General features: G+C 48.7%; 1 protein-coding gene across 3 annotated transcripts in view; it reads left to right on the top strand.

Annotated features, from left to right (window-relative positions):
• The window catches only part of CAPN8 (calpain 8), a 288,408-nt gene that overhangs the window by 150,623 nt on the left and 115,353 nt on the right, over positions 1-22,432 (top strand). For all 3 annotated transcript variants that reach the window (XM_069608633.1, XM_069608631.1, XM_069608632.1), the window contains 4 exons: positions 3,622-3,707; positions 6,479-6,553; positions 7,267-7,427; positions 7,880-8,055. In XM_069608633.1, coding sequence (XP_069464734.1) covers positions 3,622-3,707; positions 6,479-6,553; positions 7,267-7,427; positions 7,880-8,055 — 498 coding nt within the window. The remainder of the gene's footprint in view (positions 1-3,621; positions 3,708-6,478; positions 6,554-7,266; positions 7,428-7,879; positions 8,056-22,432) is intronic.

The following is a 22,432-nucleotide window of genomic DNA, read 5'->3' as shown; positions in this document are numbered from 1 at the left end:
TGTTAAAAATAACTTTGGTAAAATCACATGGAACCCCTTCATCTACCGCCATCAATATTGCCTAACCCCCACTCATCATGAACGTTTGTTGGGGGAAATTCAGCCAGCCAAATTCAATAAAAAAAGATCTGACCGAAAATAAAACGATCAATAGATCTCCTTGCGCTTCTGGTTGTATGTATATTGATCTTTTCGTTATTTTGGTCCAATCTTTTTCTCCAAGTTATGGTATGATGAGGTATTTATAACGTGATTAATACCCAGAGGTTTTTAAGCGCGGACCGGGGCGCGAACCTGTGTCGTTTTGCTTCCAAGGCGAGCACGTTACCCCTGAGCTATCCTGCCGAGGAGTTATTCAAGCGCTGTGTACCGTGCACTGCAAATCCACAGCCACCCATTCTGTTTTGTTCAATGTAATGGGCTATAGAAGGTACAGAGCTTGACCTGTGTCACATTAAGCCATTTGTGTAACACACGGGGCCTTAAAAGTTCTACGTTTTGGGATTAACCACCAACGTAGATGTGCAAGGGCCTCTGGGGTTCAGTGTCGGCGGTCTATGGCAGCAATCAGCGGGACTGCTGCATTGCGCAGCATTTGAAGGTGCTTTATCAGCTAAACAGCCTCAGCTATTCTTGGCATCACCAGGGGCACCGTCCTGTATTGGGACGAGCTGGATGGAGTGAACACATCTGTCTTCAGGCTTCCATCGTCTGGAGGCTCCAGGATGGGAGAGGATCATCACTTCATGGCTGTGATACCGCAGGCACCATATCCGCGGGTCCCACTGCTATCTTCGGGAGCCGGGCGGGATCATGTAGTGGGAGGCGGGAGGCGGTGGGGGAGTTGCGGGGCGGGGGGGAGTGCGGGCTAGTGTACTGGCCAGGTGGAAGACAGCATTCTGAGCCTCTACAATAACTCGGGGGTTACACTCTGCCCCCCTTTTTTCAGAATCTGTACATCGAATGGGTTTGGCCCTGCTAGATTTTGTAATACAGACAATACCTTGGATCCAGGCCTAGATAAAACCGGTTACGTTACACTACTTTTCCTTAATTACGTTGTCGTCTAAGCATAACATGTGTACAAAGAGAACAGGAAGTCACGCGGCTCTGCAGATATTATGTAATCAGTAAGCCTTTCTCACCGTTACTTTTAGAAACAGGCGTGTACACTTACGAGCAGTTGCCGCTTGCCATCCTCCCTCACGCTCCTTCCATAGTAGCTGGAATTTGCAATCACATGCGCAGTGTAACCGAGAATTCCTTACCCCGAGGGCTTCCCCCACAAGGAATAAATGCCCTACCGGTGTGCCTTCCCCATTTACAATAAACCCAGGATGAATTTCACCATTATTATGGGGGAAGGGTGAGGTAGAGTGCACTCCCTTCTTACAATGCACCTTCCTTTTGGTTTCTTGTGAAGTTTTTCTCTTCGCCTTCTCCTGTAGATAAATGTGGCGTCTTTTCCCACAGTAATGGGTCAGATCAACATAACCCAATAGCATCCCCTTTTTACCACGCAGCACAATGGGCCTCATTATATGTGTTGTGGTAAGGCAACAAGGGCGCCGGTGGTGCTCCTGGCGCCGTTGTTACCTCGCTGGAACAATAAGAGTTCTGCTCGCGGGGGCCGCTCTGCATGCCTGGTCAGACCAGACGTGCAGAGCGGCACCCGCGAGCAGTACCGGATGGTTGCAACGGCCTGTTATTAACGGGGCCGTTGTTACCATCCGCCCTATTCCTATTGAGCCCTAGGGGGGCTCAAATGTGAATGGGAACGTACCGGGTCCGCTACCGCAAATGGGAATTACCGGGCCCGCAAAGGTCGGAATGGCCCGGTAATTTCCGTTTTGCGGGACCCGGACCCAAGTTTGGGGGTAGCCATGCCGGTAAAAACGGCATAGCTACTTCCAAACTCGTAATGAAGCCCAATGTGGCGTTAACACCCGATCCGTCATGCTGGATCTGGTGTTATCCGCTGTGCCAGATCATGTGTTATCGGCCCGGGGCCTAAGCTAAAGGCCAGAGCGGAGCGAGTTGATATTTTGAGGTATCCACTGGCAAAGTTCTATGCACATTTTTGATAGTGTTGTGAAGAAGTTCAAAAGAAGCCATTTTTCGAAACAACCCATTGATGTTAATATGTGAGCCAACTATATAATATTATGACATAACTATGGGAGTATGATCACTCTCTCTCTCTCTCGGTGCATCCTAAAGACTTCAATCGTGCTTCTATGGGCTAGAGGTAGTGCCGGTTGTCTAATTGTAAGCCTTGTAGATCCGCCACACCCCCCACAATAATTATGAAGATTGCACACAACATTTCTCCCTGGCAGGTAAGGAGATCCCAACTGAAGCCTTTCAATCATGCCTAGACCTCAAACTCACTGACGCTTTGCCGGCACCATACAGAAAGCGTTGCCGTTTTCTTATAACTCCGCCTCTAGGTATGCGAAAACACCAACTCTGTCCAAATGGGCCTTTGATGTACGGCTCCTCTGTAGCATACTTTACTGCTATGGTCCAACTGCTCTCTGGTCCTTTCAGAGACTTTTTATCATTTTGCATAAGGCGATTTATGAATATAACCTAAAAACCTATTTTTTAGATTTGTGTCCATCGTATTGATAGTTCCGTGAGTTAAGCGCTCTTCCCAGACACCTGTGCACAGCCTGCAGGAGAACGGTTGGATTCCTAGCAGGGCTGAGTGAGCCCTACATCCTTCAGGTGCAGTTAATTGAGTGGTATTGACTTGGGTACAAGTAATACCTCATTTGACATCACTTGAAAAGGTGCAGGAATCCAGCATGAAATGCTATATACAAATATAGTTGTATCCTTGATATCATTATTGATATGCCATAAGTAGAGTTGGGAAATAACATCCTAGCTTTGCATCCTTCAACCTCTCAAAGGTGCATTGTGGGTATGGGGGCCCAAGGGTCTGAGGGTGGCCCTGGTCGTGCCGGGTGGATGAGGCAGACACGCAGGGAAGGTGCTGCAAGGACTTTTGCAAACCTTTCTAACCTAAATGAAGCTCACAGATGAATAAAATCTGGCTACCTGGCTGTCCTAATGTAAATCAATTAGAAAATGTTGATTGGATCAGTTCATTTGTACATAGATAATTAAAGTTACTCCATTTTAAGAGCTTGCAGTCAAAAAGCCAGCTGCGCTAGGGTAGATGATGGAGAATGTGTGATTTCCTATGAAAATATTTCCCCTGGAAATTCCTAATGTGTTACTCTGTGAACATCCACCATGCATTTTCATGCATTGCCAGTCACTTCATGGCACTGCCCAGCTGCCTCCCTGTTCACTTGCAGTCTTCTGATCCGCATTTCCGACCACTGGGACTGGAAAGGAGCTTCCCTTTGAGAACTGCTGATCCCCTATTACATCTTGCTGGTCAGTGTAGTGCTGGCTCGATCAAAGCGTGCAACTTCTTACAACTAGTGATAGGCACCTGTGCGTTCTTGAAAGGTGATGTCGTACACCATCACTGACATATACATAAGGTGACTAGGCCACGGTGTAGCAGCAGAGAGATGGTTCATCGAAATGTGTTTCTGCAATCACGGCCTAGCCAGGCTCTGACACTCTGGGTTCTTTTAACAGGTCAATTTCCGAGGCAGGCCGGTGCAGATCGTCCGCGTCCGGAATCCATGGGGTGAAGTGGAGTGGACTGGACCCTGGAGCGATGAGTAAGTTCCTTGCATTACGTCACTTTCTCGAAAATGTGATAATTACAGTCACTTGTTTCTTCTATCCCTGTAGCGTATCGCTCCCAATCTGTCTTGCGTTCCTCTTACTCCATATTCCCTCTCTTTCATATCTGTATCCTTTTCATAGCTGACTCTTTTCCATACATCTCTGCTTTATATGAGTCTCTCGTTCATATCTCTCTTATTCATATCTGCCTCTTTCATTTTGGCGTCTCTTTGATGTTGTTCTCTGTTCCATACCTGTCCCTCTTTCAAATATCTCTCGATTTATTATTTGTCTCTCTTTCGTATATTTCACTTCGGATTGTCTTTCGTGTCCGTCTCTTTCATGCCTGTCTCTCTTTCACATCTGTCTCATCACTCTTGACGTACGATTTGCTTTCAGCTTCAGCTGACATCGCCACTAAGGAACTTGGCTGTAACCCGCATGTTGATTTCCTTGATACAAGCCCCTTGCTAACTGCCTTTGCTACTGCCCCCTGCCTTCTCTCTGATTGAATTATTCCTTGCTGGACTATTTTGATAATCTGCTTAGATCATCATAACTACATTGCTCAATTAAATAAGCGGCCATCTTTGACTAGTGAATGTGGCTGTTACCGCGGATGCGAATCGCTAAAAGAGATTATGATATCCATTGTCTATACACCATATCTATAGCTATGTACACATATGTGCATTAAACATGTTTATTTGATGGTGCTGACTTCATTTTTTAAGTGCTTTGCATAAAGGTTTACAATATTTCTGAAGGATTTCCAAAATATGCTTGAGGGATCAGTTGATTTAAAAAAATTGCAGTTGAAATATTCCTTTCTCTGAGGGTATGTAATGTTGTTATGTTTTATGCATCTTAAAACATGTTACTGCATATGCAGCTCCGGAGTGCGAAAGACATGGGCCTGGTGTTAATCAGATGACTGATAGTATATGTAGGCCATCAGCCACCTGTGGATTTGTTGTATGTCTCGATCCCTTACAGGTGTAAGGTCAATCTGTTTCAGCAGTTGGAGCCCAATAATTTGGCTGAATTTGGACAATTTTATTTGCTGCAGGCACTATGCTTGACACCAAACTTTACCTGAAACTCTATATTGAAAACAGACCCTTTTTGATTTGACCGGGATTACCCTTTATAGTAAGAATTGACAATTTATCACTAACTTCAACATTATTATTAATTATATATTATTCTTATATATATCTACCTTTGCTTCATATTACCTTTGCTTCATATTGTTTAACCACTGTTGATTTATATATAAAGTTTCATACTAATTTTACAACACTTTTTTTTAAATGCTGAAAATCAATTTGCTTATGTATCTAAAATGTAAGCTTGCCGTGTGCGCTGGCAGCACATATGTTCTCAAGTGTCAGCATCCAGAACATTTACTTTTGAATTTACAAACCTTTTCTGGGAGACAACCATATTTTAGATCTAGCTTTTGTAAATAGTTGTGACATCTAGTGAGCATTTCTAATGGAAATTAGAAGGTCAAACTCCATTTTTGGAACCCCCCTTGAAAACATGCTGGCATCGAGGGTATATTCAGAGTAACATATACAGGCTCCGTGATGGAGCATGCCCAGACGCCAGTTCCCAGAAGCGGTCTCATAAACGGGCATCATCATCTGTGGCATTTGAAAAATATATTTTTGTTTTAATTACTTGATTTAATCGGATTAGCAATTTTTACAAGACTACAATATATTAGAGGTACTCTCAGCAAGCATCGTCAGACTCCGAATTTCAACATCTGTCGCGTGAAAGGAGTTAACGTCTAATATATTTGCAAAAGAAATTAGCCACCATTCCTTAACAGTTAGCTTACAAGAAGTGTCAACGTCTGAAACAATAATAATATAAACTGCAAGCCGTAGCATGTTGTGGAATCAGGCTCCAAATTTTCACAGCTCGCTCTCTTGAGACCGCATCAACATCTAAAGAAGATGTATAATCTCAAACATAAATCGGACCTCAATTGAAGAAAGGAAATTGACATATCTAAACTTTAAGGAGACCCTTCAAACTATATATCCACCAAGCAAACCAACAAAATGGTCCCTACAGGTACAAGTACAAATATTAAATTCCCCTCATTCTGATTACTTGTTCGTTTTCCCTCAAAAACTGCTCTCTTCTCCTCCTTAAGTTTCGGCTGATTTACGTCACCCACCTTGATGCGAAACAACCCCACAAAGGGAAGTGTATGCAATAGTGCTTTTTATTTCAGCCGCCATTTCACCCCAAATCGCTAACAAGAGATTCAGGAATTTTAATATGGGATGGACCCTTGTCCTTAACCCAAGCTTTTAGATTAGTTGCTGATCGTGTCCAACCCTCCTCAGGACTTTTGCGTACTCCGATTCTTCTCGGAGCCCCCAATTTCCAGTGAAAATTGGGCAACCTCATTTGGCTTTCAGAGTTTTCAAATTGGGCGTCTGGATCTCATGGGAAAATTCACGTGGTCTGATCGGCTTGTTGCATGACCCGCAAATCACCAAGGATCGTGTGGCAAGATGTTTATCCAGGAGCATTGAAGTCAGACGACTAAACTACTGTGGAGGGAAAGGGGACTGGGATCAGAGTAGGGTCTCAGCTACACAAAGGGTCCCCCCTTCCCCATGGGATTGCACACGCCGAGTACCCTGAAAATACTACATGTAATCAGATGGTCTCTGGCTTCTCTTCAAGTCTTTCAAGTCTTTCAATCAGCAAGAACAGTAACATTTGCCTTCACTTCCAGGGCTCCCGAATGGAATTTCGTGGATCCAAAAGTCAAGCAAGAACTGGACCAGCAGTCAAACGATGGCGAGTTCTGGTGAGGCGGGCTCGCACTTCCACTGCTGGTGGTAGTGGGGTTGGGATGAGCAAGTGCTTTGAATGGAGTTTGTTTTAATCATTGATCTGCATCTTGATAATGATTTCTCATTGGACCATTGTCTGTTATGAATGTCTAGTAAGGTGTTACATGTTCTGTATTATGTAGTTCTGCTCTCAGCTAAATGTCAGGAGGTCGCTATTGGATTGGAGAAGCTCTGTCCAATGCCAATATCACACATTGGACGAGGGAACCTCTGAACCCTTTTTGATTGGACCCAATAGTGATTTTCAAAATATCAATGCCACCCAGTCATTTGAGAAATACAACAAAAAATGAATTAACCACGAAAAATAATAATAATAATATGGGGTTTTTATTTTTCCAAAATAGTCATTGATTGGTACTTTTTGCTGATTAAAATAAATGGCAAATTGAGTGCCTTTTAAGTTGTATTTATCAAACTTTTAGGGAATTTAATGAAGTGAAGACACACAAATGGTCCTGTTTGGGGAGTCAGAGTGCATTAACTAAGATGTTCCAAATGGAGTCCCAGTAGTTCGGTCCCATGGCAGCTGTCCTACTATGGCACGGCATCAAATGGGTGCTCTGCCATGAAGATAGGACTTTTAAGGCCCATCTCCGAGGCATGAGCTCTGGAGCACTGCTCCTTCTTGAGATGAGAGCCTAATTTTCTGCTTTTTTTCTCTTAGGATGTCCTTTGCAGACTTCATGAAGCAGTATAGCCGACTGGAGATCTGTAACCTGACGCCAGACACCCTGACTAGCGAGGAGCGCCACAAGTGGAGCATCACCCTATTCACCGGCAGCTGGAGGCGGGGCACCACGGCCGGCGGCTGTCAAAACTATCCAGGTAAAGGCCCGGGCGTGCAGAAAGTCACAACACACTGAACTTAATGCAATGACATCTAAGAACCGTGCAGGGGCATGTCCAGGGAGTGGCCTGGGGTGGTATGTGCTATTCCTGTAATCTGATTGGCCACCCCAGGTGCCACCCCGTTATAGTTGTGTGTGTGTGTGTGTGCGCGCGCGCGCACTCGTACTTCATGCCACACCTGCATAAGTCAGTGCCCCACTTGGGCCACCCCAGTCAAAGAGTCTGATCACGACACTGGAACCGTGGCCAATAAGAAGAGTGAGGGTACGGCCGCCATTATCTCTCTTTCCATACTAGCCAAGGCGTGCAGGCCTCTTTCTCCGACCCATCCTCACGCTGTGGTCTTTCCGCGAGGAGTGCAGTTCCTGCTGGGGGTAGTAACAATGCTTTATTAATGTTTTCCCTTGAATATCTTCTGTGATTTTCAGCCACCTACTGGACCAACCCTCAATTTAAGATTAAGCTGGTCGAGGCCGACGACGACCACGAAGGGGGCTGCCATGAGCCGTGCTGCACTGTCCTGGTGGGCCTGATGCAGAAGAACCGCCGGAAGCAGAAGAAGATCGGTGAAGACATGCTCACCATCGGCTACGCGCTGTACCGGGTGAGCACTTGCTTCTCTTTGCACTTTAGTCATACCCATAGGTTATATTGACTCCTTTGGACTTTTAGCCCCACCCCCTTGTGATGCTCCATAAGACAACCAAGTGCTCGCCCTTTAATGGGCCCTCTTTTATGTCTGTCAATATCAGGGGCTGGCTCGCCTCGCCGGGCAATCCTTCCTAATACTGCACCATAAAGCTCATCTTAGGCCGATATAAGCCTTGGCATTTATCTTTGCAATTGTATTCAGTCTTAGCCAGGTCGTGTCGGAATCTTTTATGCAACGACCCTAATTATGTATATTTTTATAAATAGAGTTATGTTATTTTAAAGATGGCTTGTGCTGCACTATGCATTATGTGTGAGCATATTTTCTTTTACAGACTATGCAATACAGACTTGTATATAAGGGTAGGCACCTTATAAGAGCTCATTTCCATTGCAGCGGCTAATGACACAAACCTGGATAAACAGGTGGCGACAATCACTTTGCCTGTTTATTACTTTCTGTGCCTCGACCCCTGTTCTGCCTGCTACATGCAGGCAAACCGCCAGCATTTCCACCAGCATTCATTCAGAGCTAAAATAATGCGGGTGAAAGGGTAGGAGTCCTTACGGATTCTGCCTTCCCTTTAAGTCAGTAAAAAGCCGGCGGAATCCATAGGGACTCGTTTGTTGGTTTGTTTATTTTATTTATAACGCGCACCTGACCCAAGGGTAACTGGGCGCTTGTGTGAAAGGTAATGGTTACATGGCACATGTACATTAATGGTTACATGGCACATGTACATAAGCGTAAACATTTTTATACAGGATAAATGCGAAATATACAGTTAGGATATAAATACAAGTCAGGTGTATACATAGAATATGAAGGAGATAAGATATGTCATAACGTTAGGTCAAAGCAATGGCATTATTGGACAGTAACGAGTCATTGAGGCTCATTAAGGGGTTGCCAGTAACCTGTTGGTAATTCTGGCGGATTGCCGGCAAACCTGCCTTACTGTTTCCGGTGCGCGATATCCCGGTATTACTGGGATAGTATGGGTTCCGGCAACTGCGGTAAGTTCCCATTACAGGGAGTCCATGGAATGGGTTTTCCGCAATAACAGGCACCAGTACTAACCGGGCCTGTGATTGTGGCAATGATTTGCCGGTAGGGGCCTGAACTACTGCCAGCGGATCAGAGCCCCTACCGGCAAACTCAGTGTGTGCCGGTCCAGTAGAAAATGCCACAGCCGGTATTACCAGCATTTATTCCGCCATTTTTACCAGACCTGCACACTCCTAATGAGGCCAATAGCAATGCCGGCCACCATGCACGTGCATGGCATCCGGCATACCACTTTGTTTCTGGAGAAGGTGTTAAAACGCATTGAAACCCACGACGATTCGGCTTCCAATGTGATTTTTACAACCCGACCAGAATAGTCGAAAAACCCCACGGGGTAGGCCATGCACGGGTACACCGTGGCAGACGCTGACCTTTCCTTGGCAGTACCACAACAATGGGCCTAATGGGAGATGCCCAGTATCCGCAGTGCTTATTTGTAGCGAGGCCGGCCAGTAGATGGAAGAAGATGAGGGCGGAATGCCCCTGCTCCGAGTGGAAAAGATGAATTTTATGCACCATTTCGAATACAGTGTGATTTACATTGGGAAGTGTGCTTCCCCAGGAGTGGGACTGGTCCTTAGCAGAGTTTCAGATGCTTAGAAAGAAAAGGAACACTTGAATATTTGCAGCAGGCCTAGTAGCAAGATGATCCACCAGGTCACAGAATTCAACCCTTTCTCACCAATATCATGTGGCCTCGCACAGTAGCCTGAGCACACGCTCTGAACATGCATGATTCACATTTCTTTAAGAAGGTTACAATTTGGGAGCAACAGGTGAAACATTCTGAATATTATTTGGAACTCATTACCAACTTTTCCCAACTTGGTTTTCGGTGAATCCGCCTACGTCAAAGATCTGTGAGCAATCTGCATATCACCGGTGGCATCCATGCAGAGGCAACTCAGCCCTTGGCCTGCTGTGTTCCAGCTGGTCTGCACATCACCGGTGGCATCCATGCAGAGGCAACTCAGCACTTGGCCTTCTGTGTTCCAGCTGGTCTTCACATCACGTGTGGCATCCATGCAGAGGCGACTCAGCCCTTGGCCTGCTGTGTTCCAGCTGGTCTGCACATCACCGGTGGCATCCATGCAGAGGCAACTCAGCACTTGGCCTGCTGTGTTCCAGCTGGTCTGCACATCACCGGTGGCATCCATGCAGAGGCGACTAAGCCCTTGGCCTGCTGTGTTCCAGCCGGTCTGCATATCTCCGGTGGCATCCATGCAGTGGCAACTAAGCCCTTGGCCTGCTGTGTTCCAGCTGGTCTGCACAGCACCGGTGGCATCCATGCCCCTTGGCCTGCTGTGTTCCAGCTGGTCTGCACATCACTGGTTGCATCCATGCAGTGGCAACTCAGCCCTTGGCCTGCTGTGTTCCAGCTGGTCTGCATATCACTGGTTGCATTCATGCAGTGGCAACTCAGCCCTTGGCCTTCTCTGTTCCAGCTGGTCTGCACATCACCGGTGGCATCCATGCAGAGGCGACTAAGCCCTTGGCCTGCTGTGTTCCAGCTGGTCTGCACATCACCGGTTGAATCCATGCAGAGGCAACTCAGCCCTTGGCCTGCTGTGTTCCAGCTGGTCTGCATATCACTGGTTGCATCCATGCAGTGGCAACTCAGCCCTTGGCCTGCTCTGTTCCAGCTGGTCTGCATATCACTGGTTGCATCCATATCACTGGTTGCATCCATGCAGTGGCAACTCAGCCCTTGGCCTGCTGTGTCCCAGCTGGTCTGCATATCACCGGTTGCATCCATGCAGAGGCGACTCAGCCCTTGGCCTGCTGTGTCCCAGCTGGTCTGCATATCACCGTTGGCATCCATGCAGAGGCGACTCAGCCCTTGGCCTGCTGTGTCCCAGCTGGTCTGCACATCACCGTTGGCATCCATGCAGTGGCAACTGGCCTGCTGTGTTCCAGCTGGTCTGCACATCACCGGTGGCATCCATGCAGTGGCGACTCAGCCCTTGGCCTGCTGTGTTCCAGCTGGTCTGCACATCACCTGTGGCATCCATGCAGAGGCGACTCAGCCCTTGGCCTGCTGTGTTCCAGCTGGTCTGCACATCACCGTTGGCATCCATGCAGAGGCGACTCAACCCTCGGCCTGCTGTGTTCCAGCTGGTCTGCACATCACCGTTGGCATCCATGCAGAGGCGAGTCAGTCCATGGCCTGCTGTGTTCCAGCTGATCTGCACATCACCGGTGGCATCCATGCAGAGGCGACTCAGCCCTTGGCCTGCTGTGTTCCAGCTGGTCTGCACATCACCGGTGGCATCCATGCAGAGGCGACTCAGCCCATGGCCTGCTGTGTTCCAGCTGGTCTGCACATCACCGGTGGCATCCATGCAGAGGCGACTCAGCCCATGGCCTGCTGTGTTCCAGCTGGTCTGCACATCACCGGTGGCATCCATGCAGAGGCGACTCAGCACTTTGCCTGCTGTGTTCCAGCTGGTCTGCACATCACCGGTGGCATCCATGCAGAGGCGACTCGGCTCTTGGCCTGCTGTGTTCCAGCTGGTCTGCACATCACCGGTGGCATCCATGCAGAGGCGACTCAGCCCATGGCCTGCTGTGTTCCAGCTGGTCTGCACATCACCGGTGGCATCCATGCAGAGGCGACTCAGCCCATGGCCTGCTGTGTTCCAGCTGGTCTGCACATCACCGGTGGCATCCATGCAGAGGCGACTCAGCCCATGGCCTGCTGTGTTCCAGCTGGTCTGCACATCACCGGTGGCATCCATGCAGAGGCGACTCAGCACTTGGCCTGCTGTGTTCCAGCTGGTCTGCACATCACCGGTGGCATCCATGCAGAGGCGACTCGGCTCTTGGCCTGCTGTGTTCCAGCTGGTCTGCACATCACCGGTGGCATCCATGCAGAGGCGACTCAGCCCATGGCCTGCTGTGTTCCAGCTGGTCTGCACATCACCGGTGGCATCCATGCAGAGGCGACTCAGCCCATGGCCTGCTGTGTTCCAGCTGGTCTGCACATCACCGGTGGCATCCATGCAGAGGCGACTCAGCCCATGGCCTGCTGTGTTCCAGCTGGTCTGCACATCACCGGTGGCATCCATGCAGAGGCGACTCAGCACTTGGCCTGCTGTGTTCCAGCTGGTCTGCACATCACCGGTGGCATCCATGCAGAGGCGACTCGGCTCTTGGCCTGCTGTGTTCCAGCCGTGATTCCAATGTGTGACCTGCAGACTGCACAGAGGCCTCCACAGTGCACACTCGCTCCATTGAGCGAAGCCCAGCTGCGGCGGGATGGAGGCTAGAGTCAACTTTTCAGGACGCAGTCGATCGATGTGTGGAAAATTTGGCAAGATTTTTGCCCTTTTTTTCCCCACCGCGGAAACCCACTCCGGAAGTAAGCTTTTCCTCTTTAGTGTCTTCTGAGACATCCAGCAGAAGCGCACTTTTTCAACAACCCTCAGGGTAACAGGTTACGTCAACCCATTGCATAGGCTCCCATTGCCGGCCAATACCACCGAATCACTTGTGGAGTTTCCATCCTGATTGGTTCCAGAGTAGGGCCAAGGTCCGGATAAGCTTTGCTAGATATTGGGCCACTATAGATGGGCAGGTATCAGGTCCACGCTCCCTTGTACGGTTTCTGTATATACCCAGCACAGTATGCAGGCCACTACCACAGGAGCAGGAACACCTGAAAGTCTAGGAATGAAAGACCAGGAAGCGGCTCAGGAGGACTTCAATGTGGAACCAGAAAATGAAAACTAAAGCACTTCCCGAAAGGGAAGAAATGTGGTTTGCCGACCATCGCTACTGCTGCCCTCCAGTCCCCAACCCCTGCTCTTGCTTTGATGGCGCCCACCCTTCCTGGGCTTCCAGGTGCAACTCAAGGTGGTCGTCCGCAGGCATTAACACCGTCTCAAGGCCGCTCTCCCATGCTGGACCCCGGTTGCAATGCAGGGATGCGCAGCGCTGTGATCTGTGAATGGGGCGCTTCACCTGGGTGCCTCCAGACAGCCTCAAGATCAACATGAATGGAAGCTCTCCTGGCCCAGAGGACGGGATCAGGCTCGTCCTCCTGCTCCGCAGCTGCTCTGCTGTGTCCTGTGCTTATATCCTGTCTGCACCCTCCTGCTTGCGGGAATTCCTGCTGTACTTCCTTCTCTCGTCTTCTACTCTTCCTGCTGTGTCATTTGGGTTGCTGAGTGTGTACATTCTCTGCAGAGTAAAGCTCTGTAGATGTTTCCTCCGTTTCAATGTTCCACTTCTTTGCTTCACTGCAACTTAGACTCCACCTTCCCGTTCTGTCTGTCCTGCCTGCTCTGACGTCTAACTCTCACCACTTGTTTGGTTGCAGCCGGGGGTGACACTAGTTGACTCAATCACTCATCTTGGATTCCTTCTTCTCTCTCCTTCTCTTCTTTTGGCAAACTCTTTTTGGGTTTCATGACACCCCTTTTTCTGACACCTCTCCTATTGAATTTCTACTCTTCTATTGTGCCTGGTTTTCTTTGATCTTTTTGTAAAACTCTTGCTTCTCAGGAGGAGAGCTTAGTGGCAACGTGCTCGTCTTGGAAACAGGACGACGCGGAGCAACACAGATACGATCCCTGGGTCTTTGCTTAGAAACCTCTGAGTATTAAGTGCGTTATAAATTATATGATATGGCATTTATAACGCGCTAATACACAAGTGTTTCAAGGCGTGACGAGGCAATGGAGGGGAACAGAGGGAGGACAGAGACAACAATCTTACTAGGCCAAGTGACATTGACATCGGCAAAATAACAAATTATAATTGGTAATGGATTCTCTTGTTTCTCTTCTTTCTTTGTCTACATAACGATGGCTCTTCTTTGTGGCCCGATGGTATATATTCACACTACCCACCCACTCTTTATTCTCTCTGTTTAGCACTTCCATCATCTGTTTTAGCTATTATCTCTGCCACCCATAATTCCCCTCTCGGCCTCATTTTCTATCCTGAGTCTGTCTCGCATTTCGTGGCTCCTCTTTTTGGCTCTTTGACACATACTCCTTCCTGTTCCACATTCCTTTTCCCTCCTTACCGCTCCTTCCCCTCCACCTGTAAATCTCTATTGTCTTGCCCTTCGGTCTAGAAATCCTGAATTCTTTGTTTTATCTTTAAATACCTCTGGCTCTTGATGGTCTTGCACTGTCCGATCCTAATTGGCTACTATCCACTTTTGACTCTCTTGGCATCTGTTTATTTTGCCCTAGTCATGGAATCGCCAGAAATGGCTTCCTCCGTCAGTGTTCCCCATCCATAGTCTGCTTGGAAATGTGAAGAATGCATGGAAAATGCTCTGAGTACAGGGAGTAATCTTCATTGCTCCGAGTCAAACTCTTCCACATCGCCCTTGTTAATAATTGAATCGATGTCGGCATCCTTTCGCAGCGACTGCCCAGTATTCCGCAGATACTTTATTAATATACTTTTTTTTTAAACGGTTTTTATTATTTTTTAAACCAAACAAACAATACAAACCAAACTAGCAGCGTTATTTGCAACAATACACATGAACATCAATAAATGAACGCCACTGAACCCCCAATCCCTCCCCCCTTAAGAGCTTGTTCTTCCTCATTCCGTATCTGCTGCGTGTGGCAGGGTATCACTTTCTTCTGAGACTGCAGAATCCGTTATTGTGCCAAACAGTCCAGTTATTAATACTCTCCATGCTAGCAAGGTACTCACTTCTTCTTCCCCACACTTGCTACATGCCTTCTGCCATACCACCGTTTCAGCCTCCGCCCATTTCTGCAGATCCCGCCATCATACCTCGACCAGTGGCTTATGGCACTGCTTCCAGCCCATGACAATCCTTCGTTTTGCAAGCACATATGCAAAGTCCTTCCATTTCCCAACATGTTTAGTATTCCGTGGTCTGGGAAACCCTCCCAACAGGCAGGCCCAGGCCGTATCTATATTGAGCGTGATCCCTTTGTCAGCTAGTTTTTGTACCACCTCCCCCCAAAAACTCTCAATCACTGGGCAAGACCAAAACATGTGTGTCATATCAGCATCTTCCTTATCGCATTTTGGGCACGCTTGTCGTCCCGCATTTACAAACTTAGATATTCTCATCGGGGTCATATAGGCTCTGTGTGTTATGTACAACTGTATTTGTTGTAATCTGGCATTTCTGGACACCTTCTTGTGGTATCCCATAGCACGCTCCCACATCCCATCGGTCATCTGTGCTCCCACCTCTGCTTCCCAATCCAGCCTCAAATCCTTCCCTACCCGGGTCATCATCATCTCATATAGTCTAGAGATCTCATGCCCTCCCTCTGACATGTCATATATTGTCCCCATGGTGGCGTCTGGCTCCTCCGCCAATGCAGTCTCAGGCCAGGTTTTACGAATAATCTGCACAAGCCTCAGTTACGTGACATATTGGCCTCTATGCAAGCCTGCCTCTTCCCCTAATTCTTCAAAATCCTTAATGACCCCCTCTTGCCAGACATCTCCCAATGTAACCAGCCCGACCGACTCCCAGTAGGTCCTGATTATAATTCTTAGTTGTGTATCTTCCCCTGCCAAGGCCACCAGCGGTACCTGCGGGGAACACGGGTACGGGTTCTCCATCAGTCGGCATACTCTACGCCACATCTTCCACCCAAGCATCATCATACCCGGGCGCTCCTTCATTACAAGTCTAGGCAACCAAATAATTTCCTTTAGGTAAAACGGAGTGCAGTCCTCTCCAAACAGCCTCAACTCCGGAGTCACCTCATCAGAGAGCCACTTGGCCACATATTGCAACTGGCCAGCTACATAATAGGCCTCAAAATTTGGCAGCTTAATATCCCCTCTGTCATAGAAGTTCTGCAACTTCCATAGCGCCACTCTATTCCGAGTGCCATGCCATAGGAAGTCTCTGCACATACCATTTAGCTTGGCAAAAAACTTTTTGGGCATCACGTACGGGATATTGCTGAAAAAATGTAAGAGCCTGGGCAAGACCACCATTTTGAGCATCGCCCCCCGTCCCATCATTGCCAACGGCAACTTCTCCCAAAACTTCATACTTATATGGATTTTTCCTACAGCCATCTCAGTATTATGCAAATGTTCCTCCTCTACCGTGTGGTACACATCTATTCCGAGGTAGCGGAAGGAGCCAACCGCCCATGGCACCGACAACACTGGCAACCGCTCCAGAGGGGTTCCTCTGTAGCTACCCAATGGGAACATGCTCGATTTGTGGGGGTTCACCGCTATGCCGGACAGTTCTGCATACCTTTCCATTACCTCTGGAATAAATTGAAGATTTTCCTCCGGATATTTCAGATATGGTAGCAAATCGTCAGCATATAAGGATATTAGGTGTTTCTCTCCCCCCACCTCAATAACTATCATGTCATACTGTTGTCTAAGGTACACTGCTAGGGGCTCCAGAGCCAGAATATATAACATCGGGGACCAGGGGCAACCTTGTCTGGTGCCTCTGCTAAGTTGCCATCTCTCGGATATCACCGATCCTGTGCGTACCCTAGCCAGCGGTTCACTGTACAGCAATTTCGCCCACCTAACATAGCCCGGCCCCATCCCGTATTCCCTCAGGGCCTCCAGCAACCATGGCCACCTCACTGAATCGAAAGCCTTGACTGCATCTAAGGACACAACCGCCATTTCACCCTCGCTTCTGTTCCCCTCTTCAATCACCCGGTGGAGTCGTCTATGGTTGTGGGTTATATTTCTGTTGGGGACATAACCTGTCTGGTCCGGGTGTATCAGTTTACTAATAACTCTATGTAGCCTATTGGCCAGGACCGCCATCAATATCTTGCCGTCCTGGTTCAACATTGACAAAGGCCTATAGGAGCCGCAGCTGTGCCCTGGCTTGTTGGGCTTAGGAAGCGGTATAATTATCGCTTCTCTAAGCGATTCCGGCAGCCGGCCCACCTCAAAAGACTCATTGAGCATTTCTAGCATGGGGGGGTGGGAGTACCTCCTCTCTATATGCTTTATAAAACTCGCTAGGGAGTCCGTCCGCACCCGGGGTCTTACAGGTGGGCAACTGCTTCACCACCTCCTCCAGTTCCTCTAGAGTAATCGGTGCATCCAGCTCCTCCCTGTCTTCGGCACTAATCTTAGGTAATTCCATGTCTCTTAAAGTTTCTCTTATCTCCTCTCGATTGCTCCTCCCTTTGTCCTCATATAATGCCCTGTAGTATTCTGAGAATGCCTCATTGACTCCCTCTTGGGTGTCCGCTACCTCCCCATCCTCTCTGGTTATCGTCCTAATCGGGGGCCTAGGGATTTCGCTCTTATATAACCACGCCAGAAGACGGCCGGTTTTATCCCCACCTGCATGTTGTCTCTCAACATACTTCTTATAGTTAAGGTTGCAGAGCCTTTCCCAAAGCTCTGCACACCACTGCTGCAGTTTGAGTACAAGTTCTGCATCCCCTCCTGCCCTATTGATTTCCCGTTCCAGTTCACCCTCCGCTTCCTCTAACTCCATTAGGACCCCACCCTGTAGGCCCTTTGATTTAGCAATAGCAATACCCCGCAATACCACCTTAAAGGCTTCCCAGAGCGTGCCCGCTGAATCCACGCTGCCAGTGTTTTCTTCAAAATAATGTGTGATCTCATCCCTGATGTCTTCTCTGAAGAACGGGTCCCTGAGCGCCTCAGCCCGGAGGCGCCAGGTCGGTATTCGCGCTCTGGGGCGGCAGTACTGTCAGCCCAGAACCAGAGGCGAGTGGTCCGACAGGACCCTCACTTTGTAGTCTATTTGGGTGGTCTCTATCACCACATCTGGCGTGGCAAAGAAATAATCAAGTCTCGTATGCAGTTGTTGCAGAGCTGAGTAATGCGAGTACTGTGCTTCATTAGGATGATTCAGCCTCCAAACATATGCCAGCCCGAAGTCGTCGAGCAGTGTCTGCAATGCCCTGGCCGCTGGGGTGGGCCCATCTATCTTACCATCGGATCTATCTGCTTTGGGGGTTGAGCGCGCAGGTAAAATCCCCTCCCCAAATAACCGCTCCCCCCATACACGCACCCAGATTGGTACACAGAGTCCTAAAATATGCCGCCATATTTTGATTTGGGGCATACGTGTTTATAATGCACACCTCCCTATTCTCCATCAGTGCCTTCAATATGACCAACCTCACCTCCGTATCCACCACCTCTTGTGTAAGTTGGAGCGGAACGTGCGGTGCCACCCAGACCAACACTCCCCTAGCGTAGGCAGAGTACGGAGAGCCTACTACAGTACCTCTCCACTTCTTCCCCGCCAGTTCCAGCTTTTGCCGGGTCAGATGCGTTTCTTGCAACAGTGCAATATCAATCTTCTGTCTTTTCAAATACATCAGGACTTTGTTCCTCTTTAAGTAACTATTGAGTCCCCTGACATTCCATGTTACGATCTTAAGGTCCCCCATAGCTCATGAGTGTCCTCCCCCCTTCCGTGTGGCGAATCCCACTTGCCCACGCGATACAGATGCAGTCCTCTAACTTTCACTTGTAGCTTCTTGTGCAAACTCAAACTCCCCATAACTATATACACCACAAATTCCCTGCTTCCAACCCCACCCTCTACCCATCCCTTCCCCAACACCACACACCCCAACTGCTGCCTAGCTCCATCCTCGGAACTCAGGCACCCCCACATCTAGCCCTGCAAGCACCAAACAATGCCCAGAGCTCAGTAGGCTGATGTCGCCCTAATGGCCACTTAGCTAAAGTTACTAAGTGGGGTAAAGAGATCCACTCTGCAAGGCTCCCCTAAATACAATAATAGTAACAGTGCTCATAATATCTTGTGCAACAGTCTGACCTTCTCTCCCGAAGGCTGCGCAAATGACTATAATCAAGTCCCATGGATCTATACTGCGCCATCTTGTGGCACCCTCCTCGTGCACTACTTATCTCCTCCATTTCCTCTTCCCGTCCGAACGTCAGGCTCCTGGGGACATCCCTGTGCGTCGAGCCATCCCATGGCGTCCTCTGGAGTCTCAAAAAACAAAGTTTTGTGTTTATGAAAAACTTTCAATTTTGCTGGATACAGCAACATGTATTTGTGGCCCGCCTCTCTCAATCTTCGCTTTACCGTCCCAAAGTTCATGCGGCTACGCTGCACAGCCAGGGTATAGTCCGGGTAGGCCGTGATGTTTGCCGCTCCTCGTGTAATCGTTCCTCCCTTACGGAAGTGTTCCAATATCCTCTCCCGGTCCCGGTAATTAAGGATTTTGGCTATTACAGGACTAGGCGGGTTTCCTGGCGGCGGCCTCCTTGTTAGAGCTCTATGCGCTCGTTCCACCGCAAAACCTTCATATAAGGCTCCTCCGGGTGTCTCCTGCAGCAGCATAGACTCAATGAACTCCGTAGGATTGTGGCCCTCCGATCCCTCTGGCAGGCCCATGATGCGAATGTTGTTTCGTCGGGCGCGTCCTTCCGCCTCCTCCGCTCTGTTCTCCAAGTTGCCCATTCTCTGTACCAGAGCATGTAATTCGGCTTTATGGGAGGCACAATCCGCGGTGTTCGGGCTCACCTCTCTCTCGAGGGTTTCCGTGCGCTCCGCCAAGGCCCTGACGTCCTGCCGGAGTAGATTCACTTCTTCCTGGACCTCACCGACCTTAAGGTCCAATGCTTTTTTCAGCTCAGTTACGGCCAGTTCAAGTTTAGCTTCCCAGGCCGCTTTTAAGTCCGCAATCGCAGCTAGGACCTCTTGGTTGGTACCCGTCGCCGTCATGCTGCTTGTAAGCGTCTTGTCCTTACTCTTGGGATTTTCCGGACCAGGGGACGTCTTAGCAAAGTCGTCCAAGGTGGGCTGCTTCGCCTTCGGCCTCACCGTTCTGCTAGACATGACCCAGAGGACCTGTGTTCTGCACAAGTTACAAATGCGCACAGAGTACGCCTCTATCGCTCGATCATCGTGCGGCCTGCTCCTTCCTTTGTTCCGGTCGTTGGTCGGCCATTTTGTGTCGTCTTTCGTCTCCGGCGCTCCTTATCTTTTTCGCACAAAACTCCACCGCCGTTCCTCCCACGCCTTCCAAAAGTTCACCAAGCACGGTCAGACCATTCACACACCGACATGTGTGTTTTCAGCAGTTGTAGGTACATCGTTGTGCACTATTCCACCAGGATCATTTCAGGATCTCGGGAGCTCCTCCAGATCACGTCCTCCTACATGGCCCTCATAGCCACGCCCCCCACTTTATTAATATACTTTACAAACTGCTGGAGAGCAACCTAGCTCCTCCACGTACCCTAGGGTCATTGCGAGCCCAGCCCTGCCTGTAAGTGCCCAAGCTCATTTGGTACTTCGCCAGCGAGGGGGAGGTGTGGCATGATGGCGGTGAGGAAGAGTTGGCGAAGGAGTAATTGACGAATGACCCTGTTCATCTTCCTTGTCACTTTCCTTACTAATTGAAAGTACACCCAAGCAACTCCAAACGAGCTGCTGATTGCAGTAAGAACCGAAGACCAATGCAACAATTGCTGCCACAAGTACAACAATTTATTTTGACAGAAATAGCAGGTGTGAATATCCAAAGCATAAATTACCAATTCCTGCCACTGCTGACAACAACCCTTACCCAAAGGGTGGATCACAGTGCGCTCATATCATTTCTGAATAATGCTAAATAAACTTATGAGCAGAAGCCCAGGTGGCAGCTCTGCAACCTCAGGTAAAGGAGCACCCCTAGCATTGGCCAAAGAGGCCACCATGCCCATAGTGGATCTTCCCTGTACTAGAGGGGGCAAGGTAGCCTGAGCTGTAGCTTCTGCTTCTGCTATGATAGGTCTCAGCCATTTGCTCACAACACCTGAGAAAGGGCCTGCATCCTGGCCTGCTGCCACAAACATGCTATTAGAAGTGACTCCCTGTGCCCATCAAGTGTTTGCAAGCATGCCTTCTCCTCTGGTGATGGACTAGGGAAAACAAATTCCTGACTGATCTGGAAGGTTGACCAAAATGGATGGTTTGTGCACAGGACAAATCTGTCTTTGAAGAACTGTAGACAAGACTGAGAGGAAAAAAGAGACTTAAGCTCACTTAGACAGTGCCCCGGAATTATGGCTATCAGGAATGTGACTTTCCAGGAGAGGATATTTAAAGGAACCTCTTCTAGCATTTCAAAGGGCTCAGCCTGAAGGGCCGTCAGAATGAGCAGAAGACCCTGGGAATGAATAATGGTTCTTACTGGAGGCCTGAAAAGTGCAAAACTGTGGAGCAGCCGGGAGATATAGGAGAAGACAGTCAAAAGGTCCCATGGTTCACGAAATGTATGAATGGCCACACACTGAACCCGTAGACACTGATATCCCCAAGAGGAACTCCTCATGCAGAAATGCCGGGATTGGGAATGGATCACATTTCAAAAGTCAAATAGAACTCTGTTCACATCACATGTGAAATGGTTTCCAGAAACTTATGTCGGTGTAGAAGGGCAGTGGAAATTCTGAATGGCTACTGCTAGTTCTCCTGATAAACACTTCTGCTGTAGCCCTTCCCTTTCTGCCGGCACACCGAGAGGCGTCACCGAGAGGCTCATTTGATGAGAGACTCCTGGTCTAGAGCCGGAAAGTCCAATTAGCAGGTATCCAGCAGGGAAATCTATCCTGGTACCCGGGCCAGTTTCCTTAATTATTGGAACCAATTCATTCATCCACAAAAGAGGACCACTGTAATCACCTGAGTCCCTCCCTCAATAACGGCTTGAATCCCCCCCGAATAAGGAGACTGGTGGGAAGGCATATGAGGCACTTGGCTGGCTACCACTGCAATATCCGGGGCCCATCCTGGAGGACTCTGTATCTCAAGAAATGCCAAGGAATGTTCACATTGACGAAGGATGCAAAAAGATCCATGTTGGGCTGGTCGAACCGGAGACAAATATTGTGAAAGGTTTGAGGGGCCAGGGAGTGAGAGGCTGGGAAGAGGTTATGCAGGTGGCACACTTCCTGGTTGTCTACCTCACCATATGTGTACTGAGACTAGTGACAGTGGGTGGACTTTGGCCCATTTTCCCAATTTAATTACCATCCTGCTCAGAGAAGCTATCCCCCCCCACCCCAGTTCATATACACCATGGCCACTCTGTCTGTTTGTACCTTCACCAGGTCTGGAATGTTTGGAGGGCATGAAAGATCCTGCCAACTCCTTCTAAGTTGCAGTCCAGCAGGTTTCCCATTGCTTCCACATGCCCTGGGCAATCTGATTTTTCAGGGTCTACCCTCAGCCCTTCACACTGGCATTCATTGTCACCACCTAGGCTTGAGGCAGGCATAGTAGGACACCACCAAAGTAGAG

This window comes from Ambystoma mexicanum, chromosome 4q (assembly GCF_040938575.1).
Source record: "Ambystoma mexicanum isolate Mex_15411 chromosome 4q, UKY_AmexF1_1, whole genome shotgun sequence".
NCBI lineage: Eukaryota > Metazoa > Chordata > Amphibia > Caudata > Ambystomatidae > Ambystoma > Ambystoma mexicanum.
The sequence above is the reverse complement of the archived record's forward strand: the minus strand, read 5'-3'. Positions and strand labels throughout refer to the sequence as shown.